This window comes from Aptenodytes forsteri, unplaced genomic scaffold (assembly GCF_000699145.1).
Source record: "Aptenodytes forsteri isolate BGI_AS27 unplaced genomic scaffold, ASM69914v1 Scaffold114, whole genome shotgun sequence".
Classification (NCBI taxonomy): domain Eukaryota; kingdom Metazoa; phylum Chordata; class Aves; order Sphenisciformes; family Spheniscidae; genus Aptenodytes; species Aptenodytes forsteri.
In genome coordinates, this window is record NW_008795364.1 from 4304470 (window position 1) to 4317520 (window position 13051).

General features: G+C 41.8%; 1 protein-coding gene across 1 annotated transcript in view; it reads right to left on the minus strand.

The window, feature by feature from the left end:
- The window catches only part of MOCOS (molybdenum cofactor sulfurase), a 211572-nt gene that overhangs the window by 15958 nt on the left and 182563 nt on the right, over nt 1-13051 (minus strand). The window contains exons 10-12 of the mRNA XM_009280211.1: nt 8438-8519; nt 3937-4061; nt 3224-3329 (exon numbers count right to left, since the gene is read on the minus strand). Of these exons, the coding sequence (XP_009278486.1) occupies nt 3224-3329; nt 3937-4061; nt 8438-8519 (313 nt within the window). The remainder of the gene's footprint in view (nt 1-3223; nt 3330-3936; nt 4062-8437; nt 8520-13051) is intronic.

Sequence of the window (13051 nt, forward strand, 5' to 3'; positions counted from 1 at the left end):
ATTAATTTTTACTTACAGAAGATACAAACAAAGAGAAATTATTAAAACGCAATTGAAGATTAAAATTGTTTTATAAATCTTAGCAGGCTTCCATTAAAAAAAAACAAACCCACATGCCAAGAAGCTAAATAATACTTTCTAAAAAAGAAAAACATTTAATAAAGACCCATATGTGCAGATTCTAGAAAGTACATTGCACGGTTCAGTATTTGGAAAGTTTGTACACCACAATTTAGTAACAGTGCAAAATGATGATGCTGTATACCTATGCTGAATTCATTTCCCCAGCACCCTGAGAAAGCACTGCATGGAAAAATAGGGAAGAGTTTTCCAACTTGTGCTGCAGAGTGGGAAGCAAGATGCTTCTCGGGCATCAAGGCAGCTCCAGTCACATCTGGAGTTTCCTTTGAGGAAAAGGAGATTACAAGCCTAGCTGTACTGGAAGAACCAGGTGCAAAATCAGTGGATCATCTGACATTGCATGTTTTACCAAAGTTCCCTGTCCTCCTTCATCCTCACTTGCTGCTCCCTCTGGTGCCTTACTCCTCTTCTTTGCACTCAGATCCCTCCTCTTCTTTGCACTCAGATCCCATGTCTGGAAGGTTCCTCACTGGGTCTCACCATGGAAAAAGCCCAGTCTGAGTAAGGTATGCCTGCAAGTGTTGTTCTCCCAAGGAGGTGTAACCGAGCCAGTCAAGCCTCAAAAGAAGGCATTAACTGAGAAAGGGTAGTCAAAACGGCTGAGAGATGCACTGATTCAAACCTTTTCCAGGCATTTTTTCCAGAGGAGCACTGCCATGATATGCTAAAATTGCCCAACTGTCTTCTCCTAAAGAAAGAAAACCCTCAGGCAATGCAAGCTCCAGTGGTCCGTAGTGACGCTTCATTCAGTCACTGGTTTTAAATCCTGAAGCTATATATGTATCCTTCTACAGATACATATATATATATTTTCCTCCTCTACTCAAAACAGGAATTTCAATGCAGGGAGCATGTTTGGTGGGTGACTAAGAGGAGAGAATATGACTCCAATCAGAGGCAGGGAAGTTTGGTGAGACAGGAGAAGGGGTCTCAGAGACAAATGCCGGGGCTGTGGGATGCACAGCTATGATGGAGGCCTTGAAGGCAGATTTTCTGTGGAATTGGAGCCTGTCCTACTTATATTCAAGAAACAGCAACTTTCTGATGTCAGCATATGAAAATTTATTTGGTAATGGGTTCCTTATCTTTGAACTGTGGGCTGGCTCAATGTTTCATTTGCTGCTTGTATCTCCCACTTTTGTACAAGTAAAGCCAAATTCAATTAAGAAATGAAATCAATCCAGTCCTGCAGGTAGTTTTAAAATATTTCTGTTGTGAATGTTAGCTATAAATCTTAATCATAGAATAGAATCATAGAATCATAGAACCTCTGAGGTTGGAAAAGACCTCTAAGATCATCGAGTCCAACCGTCAACCCAACACCACCATGCCCACTAAACCATGTCCCTAAGCGCCTCATCTACACGTCCTTTAAATACCTCCAGGGATGGGGACTCCACCACTTCCCTGGGCAGCCTGTGCCAATGTTTCACCACTCTTTCAGTAAAGAAATTTTTCCTTACATCCAATCTAAACCTCCCCTGCCGCAACTTGAGGCCATTTCCTCTCCTCCTATCGCTAGTTACTTGGGAGAAGAGACCAACACCCACCTCGCTACAACCTCCTTTCAGGTAGTTGTAGAGAGCGATGAGGTCTCCCCTCAGCCTCCTCTTCTCCAGGCTAAACAGTCCCAGTTCCCTCAGCCGCTCCTCATAAGACTTGTTCTCCAGACCCCTCACCAGCCTCGTTGCCCTTCTCTGGACACGCTCCAGCACCTCAATGTCCTTCTTGTAGTGAGGGGCCCAAAACTGAACACAGTATTCGAGGTGCGGCCTCACCAGTGCCGAGTACAGGGGCACGATCACTTCCCTACTCCTGCTGGCCACACTATTTCTGATACAGGCCAGGATGCCATTGGCCTTCTTGGCCGCCTGGGCACACTGCCGGCTCATGTTCAGCCGGCTGTCGACCAACACCCCCAGGTCCTTCTCTGCTGGGCAGCTTTCCAGCCACTCTTCCCCAAGCCTGTAGCGCTGCATGGGGTTGTTGTGGCCGAAGTGCAGGACCCGGCCCTTGGCCTTGTTGAACCTCATACAGTTGGCCTGGGCCCACCGATCCAGCCTGTCCAGGTCCCTCTGCAGAGCCTTCCTACCCTCGAGCAGATCAACACTCCCGCCCAACTTGGTGTCGTCTGCAAACTTACTGAGGGTGCACTCAATCCCCTCATCCAGATCATCGATAAAGATATTAAACAAGACCGGCCCCAGTACTGAGCCCTGGGGAACACCGCTCGTGACCGGCCGCCAACTGGATGTAACTCCATTCACCACAACTCTCTGGGCCCGGCCGTCCAGCCAGTTTTTGACCCAGCGCAGAGTCCACCTGTCTAAGCCGTGAGCCGCCAGCTTCTCGAGGAGAATGCTGTGGGAGACAGTGTCAAAGGCCTTGCTGAAGTCCAGGCAGACCACATCCACAGCCTTTCCCTCATCCACTAGGCGGGTCACCTGGTCATAGAAGGAGATCAGGTTGGTCAAGCAGGACCTGCCTCTCATGAACCCGTGCTGGCTAGGCCGGATCCCCTGGTTGTCCCGCTCATGCCTTGTGAGCGCCCTCAAGATGAACCGCTCCATAATCTTCCCCGGCACCGAGGTCAGGCTGACACGCCTGTAGTTCCCCGGATCCTCCTTCCGGCCCTTCTTGTGGATGGGCGTCACATTGGCAAGCCTCCAGTCATCCGGGACCTCCCCCTTCCCATAGGAAAGAACTAGTTCAGCAAGTAGCAAGATTTTGTATTTTCACCTGCCAGATTATTTACGTTGAGAAAACCTAATTATCCTTGTTCTTCCCACAAATAGAAGTTGGCTGGTTCCCAATAGTCTCCTGCCACCAAATCATTTGACAAGAATTTTGTTTAAGTTTTCCTAAAGATGACTGGCAGAAAAATTATGACCAAGCATTTAATCCAAATTTTCAGAAGTCATACAGGAATGAGTAATTATACCAGTTTAGTACCTATATATTTGTTGAACACTGAAAAGTAACTATCTCTAAATTTCCAGATAAAACAGTTATATTGGCATCTTATGGCAAGATTCTGAAACCCAAGACCGCTGAGAGACATTTGGAGACAGAAGGATCTTACCTTGCAGAAATATATTCTTTCAGCTGCAGAATGCTTGCTACATTTATCAGGAGGTATTGTGCTTCATTCACAAGAGAGAGAGAGATGTTTGTAGCAGATGCCAGACCTAAAAAAATGAATCCAACATTCTAAAATGATCGTTAAAAATCAGGAAGATTATACTAGTAATTTCACCTCATCTTTCCTTTGATCTTTTATTCATTCTCATTAAAAAATTATTCATTCGGCTCCAGACACTAAGAAAAGATTCCAAAGGTCCCCTCAAACCTGTAAATGATAATGATGCAATGCATTTAGAAACTGAGATAGAGCTGAGATTTTACCAAATTTGTAAAACAATTTGCAAGAGCAGTATCTATGGATTTTTTATGCTCTTTCCATTTGATCCTTTTTTATAATGAAATTTAGTCTAAGAATAAATTACTTGATATAGATTTTTCATAATCATTTTTCGAAATGATAACATTGAGTTTCCAGACAAAATCATGGTCATGATGACAAAAAAACCCCAGACTGGTTTTTCTGTACATTTTCACTAAATGTAACAAGTAGAAGGGCAGCATAAACACAGTTTGGGTATAAATATACCCTTTGAAACCTGCTAGATCAATACTGAATGATTCTTTCACCCTTTATCAGGGTCAGCATGAAGTCTGTGAGCCTGATGTTTACTAAGTGAGGAATCACAAATATTTTTAAGAATGACAACATACCTTTTGTATTTTTCTGATTTGACCTGTTTTTCATGTCTGAACTTTGTCTTATCAAGCGACATGGACGACCAAGAAACAAAGAAAACCAGTCAGCAATTCTTTCTCCACAGTCATATGTTTTTACCCTATTATGAGAAAAGAGGGACTTAGCACAATTTGATTGCCCAAACATTAATTTGCAAAACTGAAGACGAATTATGAAGATGTTTATTCTGCTTCTTCGAACATTAATTTGCAAAACTGAAGATGAATTATGAAGATGTTTATTCTGCTTCTTCCAATACAAAATACAGAATCTGTATTCTCTGATGAGTGATAAAACAGAGGTGTGAAGTTCTGCATACTTTTATCTCTCAGTTTCCTCAAATTTACTCTGTTAGTGTTGAAGTTAATATTCACAAGATCTAATTTAGTTTTATACAGAAAATTCCTGTGGAAAAAAGAATAAATAATCACAACGGTCAAGACACTGACTGTGAAGTACAGTAACTGGTAGCCCATATTACAATATTACAATACGGTATTATGAAAAAGTTATTCCCTGGTCTGTGCTTTTCACTAAAACAAAGAGTTGAATTTAAGATTGTCCCACTGTGCCACACTGTATGTAATTTTTAATGCTCCCATCAGGTACAATGATGTTAATTCCCTAATTTAATTCATGTTACTACAGACACTCCACTTTAAAACATGGCTCCACTAGCAGACCCCAAGTATGTCTGTCCTGGTTTTGGCTGGGATAGAGTTAATTTTCTTCCCAGTAGCTGGTATAGTGCCGTGTTTTGGATTTAGTAAGAGAATAATGAAAACCACGACAATGTCTCTATCTAAAGATGGTTTCCATTACTAGTAAATTGTCTAGTGAGTTATGCAAGGCTGGCAATAGATTTGCCTTCTTTACCTGGATGTCATCTCTCCTGGAAGGATTTTGAGATCACCTCTCTCAGTTCAGGAAGGGCACAGATCAGACCACTGGGAAGTGATCCTATTGGCCATTAGATTCCTCAGCCCTGAGTAATCTTAACTAATTTAATCTTCAATTAGTTATCTGGGTTCCCCTCACAGATAACGGAAAGAGGTAAGTAGTTCCCATCTATATTAGATCTCAGGATGGGACGACTCTCACTCTGGGAGTGTTTAACTCTATTGACTACAAAGGGAGATTTGACTGACATCTAACTTTTAAATGGCATAAACAGGTAAGAGGAATGCAAATTCGCATGCTGATCTAGGCAGGATTCTTGTAGTAAGGAAAGTGAGGTAGCAGTGGTCCTATGCTCACCTTTTTGTCCTAACCAGACAAAGAAGCTGATCTGCATGGAGACCATCTGCTCTGTGAAACAAGAAAACAGCTCCTCACAGCAAAAGATGCTAAGTCCTAGGATTGAGAGAAGTGGTTTGGCTTCACAAAATGCTCAGTAGGTTCAGCTTAGTTACACAGGTAGAAAGCCAGGACAAGTGAAATCAAAGAGATTTTATAATCCTGCAGGGATCAGGTATCTCTTCAGTGGTTGTTCTGAATTTTGATTGTGGTGCAGCTCTGCATCCCTCTCCCCACTCTGAGACTGGACTGACATCAACCACAGCTGCATCCAGCCAGCAATGTCCTATAGCTGAAATGAAACTCTGGTATTATGAGATGCGGGCACCGTGGCAAGAAACAAGGGCCAAAAGGTGAGACTCCACATGAGATTCTATAGTCTGAGCTGAACAGTTCTTGTGTCCCTCCTGGTCGCTGTGTTAGGGAGAAGGCTGCTAATGAGAAGGCATGAATCTTCCATGGTAACAGTACAGGTGAGACAAATTCCCCAAATATTTTTTCACACCGAAACAGAGGTGCTAGGGGTATTTAAATTCCCTCCTGAGCCAATTACCTCTAGCAGCCTGCTGGGGCTTAATACTGTATAAATCAGGATCAAAGTTTTGCCCTCTTTTTTATTTGTTTACCATTTTGAGTCACATTGGCTGAGTTAGAGACACATCATTCTTAGCATTTCATCAAATGTCACTGTGTAGTTTTTGTATTCCAAGACTCCTATGTTTTTAAATTGCTTTCCCTTTCCATCAGACCATTTTCTGAGCAAGTACCATCATCTCTTCAAGGTCTTATTCAAAGTCCTTCTGTTGTAGCTCAATTCTACTCATTTTCTGCTTATGTTTATTTTTGAGTATTACTTTACATCTGTCAGCATTACGTTTCATTTGGCACATGTCAGGCAATTTATAAAGGAGGGCCTAGTTCTCTCATATTTTACTTGCTGTTTGCCTTGAGTTCCCCACTCATCTTCTTATTATGTCATTTAGCTTCAGTGCGTTACAGCTGGTCCCTCTAGCTAGGTAATTTATAGAACAAGAAACAAGGACAGCTGAAATCTGAATATTGATCCCAAGGGATATAATATGTACATTTACGCACAACAGGCTCAGTTCACCTTGTTTTTAACTACACCTTTGTCTTCTTCTACCACTGATACCCTTCCTTTGATCTCTTTGATATTGTGGCCTGTCAAAGAGGAGGCTGTGTCCCTGCTTATTTCAGTAGAGCACTAACCTTGAGCATTTAAGGTCTTCTACAACATCAATAACCTTAACATCACTAGCTTCTACTTGTATCTGTCCACTGTTAGATATTATACTAGGAAGCCATGTCCCTCCGATGTGAGCAGCACATGCTGATGGACAACCCCTGCTGAGATGAAGGTGAACACTGATGAATTGCTTCACAAGGAAAACTTGAGCTCATTAAACTTTCATGGCTGCTGTGAAATTAAACTTCCTCACGTGACTGCTTGCAGATTCTACATCATGTGCTTTTCTCAGCTATCTCAGTGTAAATTCAGAGTAACCACCTAAGCCAACAGAACTGAATGAAATCAGAGTCAGAGCGCAGAATTAATAAGTGGAAAATGCCTTCAGTAGGGGTTTCTTTTGAATAAAAGCCTTTTAACAAAGACTTTTGGCCTCACTGCTCACCTCAGACACTTTGCAGAAAAGACCCCAGACCACAAATCACCTCCTGTCCTACTGCAAAGCACTGTTTTGCTCCTATTTCCATTTTTTGGCCTCAGAGGCTCCCCTGCTGAAACACGGGAACCTGGCATCAGCACTGTTGGATCTCTGAGCATTGCGGGAGCCTCATCAACATTGTCCGCTCATTCTGCCTTACTTCCTGCCTTGTTTATTTGCTAATCACAGTCCACTCTGTGCAATTTGTCTTGCATCTCCCCTTTCTTTGTCATTCTATCCTCTTCTTCCTCCTCAGAACTCTTAAGCAGTTTCCCATGAACATTTCCTATTTCATACATTAAAAATGACACAGTCAGTGACATGAAAGACAAGCTACAATAAATAGTGTGGCAGCCAATTATACGCACACAGAAAGATAACCTAGGCTATTTTACAGCCTGTAATAGATGGGCTAGCCATGGGGAGGCTAAGGATGAGTCAACGCTAAGGGAAGTGGGACAGATGGTTAAAACAAATGGCTCTTGGGTGAATTCCACTACCTGTGGAAATACACTTCTGAGAAAAAGATCCTCTTTATCATCTGAATAGTTAGCAGAAAAGAAGGAGAAGATCATTTCTTGCATGGCTCCATGGGGAAAATGGCCAGGTCTTCTGCTGGTTTGTTTATGTTTTACCCTCAGAGAAGCAAATGTAGAGGGTTACAAAGAATTAGTATACCTTGGTTAAAAGAAGATGTAAATCTGTAAGTGGCTCTTTTAGTTGGACTTACTAAGAGACTTGGTGAAAAGAAACATAGTAGATAATGCAAACGTACTTTAGGAAGGCACTTGATACACTGCCACTCAGAAAACTTAATGAGGCTGGGAAGTACTTAGAAAATATGATGGATAAACACTTAAGTTCACTGATAGGAAATTAATTTATGCATAATGTTATATTTCACTGAAGTGGTATGTCTCTTGATTAGAGTTAATGTTATTTCTGCAGTCTTCCCAAGATTGTTAAGGGGACATGGGTGGTCAAACATGGGTGGTCAAAACAAAATTAAAAGGGGTTGTAAATATGGAAAGCTGTTTATAACCTCGGCGGGTTCTAGCAATTTTGAATCTGCACAGCATGAAATGGGCAAAGTTGCCAGCATCATTACCGTCAAATGAAGGAACTGAATTCTAGAGTCGTGCTGAGGCCCTCAGTTGGCATTTGGAAGTAACTGGGGACACCTTTCCCTTTTCTCATCCTTGCAGCAAGTAAAACAAAGATCTCCCTTATGCATGTGAGTGCTAAGTCATCACAGTCTCTTGTACCATCCTTTCCCCCATTTTTAATTTTTATTATTTTTTAGTGTTTTCTACCAGACATGCTGGGCATGCCAAATTACCTATCTAAATGTCTTCTCCTGGTCCACTAAGTCATTCATTGCTTTCCACCCTCCGCCTCTTTTTTTAAGGACTTCTGCCCCTGTGTGTCCATCCAATCATGTCCTGAGTGTCACTGCAGTGATTTTCAGCTTTGATTCCTCTCTGCTTTCACTCACCTGTGTGAACAGACTTTACTCTCACAGATCACAGCCTCTTTTCCTGTATCTTCTTCTAGTGATACAGATATTGGGTCCATGCCTAGATGGGCAGAGAGCAAACCATATTTAAAAAAAAAAAAAGTTATGCAGAAACATAGGGTCATGAAAAAAGTTCTTATTTTTGCACCTGTTCACAATCACAGCAGCCTCCCAAATAGCATGTAACAAAAATCCTCTTTCTTTTTGCTAGAATTATATTCTCTGCCTGCAGGTGGCTCCAAATGATAATGCAAAGAGCAAAGGCTGCAGATGACCTTGGTACCCAAACCACCTTAAGGAATTTCAGCTTTGAGTAACTTCATTCTCTGTGTATCTCAGGCAACGAAACTGGCACAGAATTACTGTCTCAGTCATGGTTTCTGTTGAAAGGATGAATTTATCACTGTTGTGCCCCCTCTAGCAAATCAGGAGATGAGGTTAATCACTGTCGGGTTGGTTTTATTTTGGAGTGCTGGGATGGAGTCATCAGAAACATGAAAGATGGAGGTGGGGGCAGGGGAGAGAAAAAATAAGCACACGCTGTTCAAGGGAAGAAATATAATGTGTCGTAAAACTACAATAATTTAAAGATAAAATGTATTGAAACCACTAATGAGAGAATTATTCCCATCTATCCATCTCTCAGTTGAAATCAGATGAGGAATCCCTAGTAATGATTTACGTTAACAGTTTCTTCCACAGTTTTCTCATCTTGAGCAGAATGAGCCAAAGAGATGGCAGGGCTACTGTGGCTTACTAGAACTAAAAGAAAAGCTGTACTATTTTCCTTTCTGTTAATTGAAAGCAATAATCTGAAACGACAAACAAAGGGTTTTACTGTGTGGCTGCAATGAATCCAACTCTTTTCCATTATACTGCAATGTAAAGCAGCAAAGACTGATCTCCTGCATCCCAGCTTTATATCAGCGTGTTTCAATTTCATTCATTACTTCCTGTTTATATTATCGTAGTACAAATAAGAATCAAGCTCTACCAGCTCTGTCATATGGTGAAATCAAATTGGTTTATTCTCTTCTGAAGAATAATGAAATGTAGTTCAGGTTCACTATATCCCAACTATCAGCTCTGTTCCACGCAAGTTTTCAATACAGAAAGACGTCTACTCCCTTTTTAGCTAATGATGTTAGTAGACTTCAGAAGCGAAGACAGAGGAGGAAAAGCTAGGTTCACTTAGGAAAATAAAACACGTCAGTAATAAATGCTTTGAACTCGCTTGCAATAACCTGAAAAAGAAGCCAATGTTATCATCTTATAAACTAGAACTAATGCTCTTGTACTTTGAAAATATTAAACATTAGCATCATTCCTTCTGGAAAAGAAAAGTTTGAAAGGTTTCTTCCTGTACACATCCTTAGCTGTTATATCTTTTAAAAATACTTTCTAAGCAAGGCATACTCACAAAATTTCTTAAAATAGAGTCTCAGGGCTTTATAAAGCCCTGCTTTTATACACCAGCAAGTGTATCACATTTTTATTGAACAGTACACATTTTACAGTGATGTTTAGGTCAGTTAAACATTGTTAATTACAATTTTATTCTATCTTAAGGCAAAAAAATAAAGCAGAATATTGCCAGTTACTAAAATGTAAAAGCTGCCATTCTCCATGGTCATTTTCTTGATAATAAAATTCACAGATGTGCTCACAGTATTAATATAAAAAAAATTATTCTTGTCTTTATAGCTCCTATTTTCAGTCAATGAGAAAAATTAGAGGTCTGTTATTTCAATAGACTGAAATATAAACTATTAATGTATATTCTTTCGTCAGTGTATGCACTTAATTCCCATTATTTTTATTGGCAGTAACACATAACTATTTGAAGGCACAATAAACTCCATAAAGTGTAATTAGTTGCTCAGTTTTGCTAGCATCTTTCTACTCCAATATTTTAAAGGGCCTTCACAACACTCGAGATTTCTCCCTCTGTGCAGTGGCAAAATAATGCCCAACTTGCCAGAGTAATGCTGATTGTTAGCTAAAATGGAAAGAGAGAAATTAGTCTTCTACAGAAACGTATTCTCAGCTAAATCCTGTTTGGCTTACTTTTATGTCGGTCAGGAACAAGCCCAGTGTAATCTGTGCCCCCATGCATTTGATTGAGCAGGACAACAAGATTTCCCTTGATTCCCACTCAAGTAATATGGCTTCTAGAAATAAAGGCACTTGCTCCTGCCCGCCTTTAAGTTGCTGGGAGCCTAGCCATTAACTGCTTCAGTTGAGATACAAGAAGTTGTCTTTCTCCACAGAGGCTTATTTAAAGTTACACCAATTTTCTCAAAGTGGGTCCTGTGATAGCAAGGGTTAGTTACGCTCTTCACGCCAAAAAGAATAGGAAATGCTTGTTAACAACCATATAGCCAAAGAAAATAATTCTGACAAAATTCAGAAATGCAGTTTCTCAAAATTAAAATCTCACTCCCTCTACCGAAGTAAAGTACAGCCAATGAGAGACCAAGCACAAGCCCCGTCCTCTCCTTCTGCTCTCACTTACCCCCTTCCTCAGGGATCAGGGGAATACCTGGAGCTCCCCAGCTGCCATGCAAGCCAACTAATTTTGCAGGCATGCCAGGGAAGGATCCTAAGCCTTTGAGCAGTTTTGGCCCAGCCGAGCCCCAGTCTGATGTCCTTGCTACCCACAGGGACAGCAGGATCGCACAGCCGGGTCAGTCAGACAGCGGGTCTGCCCATCCAAGGCTGGCTGTTAGGCGGGCTACGGAGACACACTATGCACAGGGGTTAAAGAAAGAACATGAAGCGGTGTCTCAGCACACGGAGGGTTCAGCAAAAGGTATTAAAGTAGTTACTGTCACACTAAGTCATGCTGACGGTTTTATTTTGTTGGACAGAGAAGACAGAGAATATTAAACCATATTGAAATAAAATAGCCATAAACAAATTTTCCACTAATGAAAAGTTCTAGAGGGAGAGGAGAGCATGTGCCTGGAGGGGGAGAGAGAACAGACTCATGTTTTAAAAGTGGCACAGATAAAGTCTTCACCATAATCTAATAGTGTGACAGCAAAATGTTCTTTAAGAATGCCGCATAATTCAGCTATGTGGGATTCACCCCACTGGGCTTTAGGCACTTACCAGAGGCACCTAATCCAGCAGCACGGTTGCCTTAGGCTCTCTCTATTGGAGAGACACCTCCAGACAGCAAGGCGCGCTCTAGATGGAGATCATTGCCACAGCCTGCTCTCAGAATGAGAAAAGCACAGATGACAGCAGAGAAACTGGTAGAGAAAGCAGAGCGGTTACAGCCTCCTTGCAGAGGAGCAGAAGGAAGGCAGCTAGCTTGACTGCAGTTGTCACCCAGTCAGCTGGGAGCTGCTGGGTATTCACCTTCAGCAGAGCAAGAGGTGCAGTAAAGGTGTAGCTCAAAGGTTTTGCCTCTTTTTTTTAACCTCTGTTGCCTCCCTCACCCACTCCTCACCACCAGAAATGTCCCCATCACACCGAGAAGAACAGAGGAACTACATGGGGAGTGTGAGGGCAGGGGGAGGAGAAGGGGAGTTGGAGGAAAGAAAACTCCCCTTGGAAAGATGTGTGCTACTGTAGCTGAGGAAAGGCAGTTTGGGTAGGCAGTGGGAGAAAGAAACTCGCAAAGCAACAAAGCTGGAAGCTGGAAGGAGGTGGCTGTAGTTAGCAGTCTAAGTGCTACAAATCTGAAATACCATTAGCCACAGACATAGGCCAGTGAAACTCGCAAAGCAACAAAGCTGGAAGAGACCTGGAGGTGGCTGTAGTTAGCAGTCTAAGTGCTACAAATCTGAAATACCATTAGCCACAGACATAGGCCAGTGAAGGCTCTGAGCTGCACAACAGCCAGCCTGGCTCATTAGAGGGCTACTGCTCCTCACTGTACTGATTGCTGCTCCAGCTACACACGTGGCGTTCGGCTTCAGGTCCTACATTACCAACAAACTACTGACAGGCTGGAGAGAGCAGTGACAAAAGCAACAGTGATTAACATGGGATTTTCAAGGAAAATTAAATTTGTCTGCCATGAAATGGTTTAAGTGGGAGGTATAACAATGACCCATGTATGTGAAGGGATAAAGAAAAAAAAAAATTAACACCAACAAACAAATCATGCATTTAGACTGCAGGTAAGAGGAAAGAAAACAGAATAAATATTGGAACAACTTCCTACAGATTCATCTGCTCAGTCCTACCCTGTCAGTTCATATGCGTTCTCATCACTGTGCTATCTTATGAGCAGTAACCTCTGGAATAGTCTCCCTAAGCAAATGAGAGCCATTATTTCACTGTCAAGCATTAAAAAAATACCACAGGTTGCAAGTAGACTATGCGTGTGAAAAATGGCTATTATAAAAAGAGGGCCCAGACCACCTTATGGGTTAATATTATTGGTAACTAGAGTCATTATACAAAGAATAAAATGACTCCACTCTTACATACTGGCTGTACCAAAGCAGGCTATAAATAAATGACAACCATGTTTCTGTTAGAGCACACTGGAGATCCGATCAATCAATTTGGGTTGGAAAAGTGATCCATAGACTTGGTCAATCACTTCTGGATGGAAATGGTTCTCACTTTCATAGG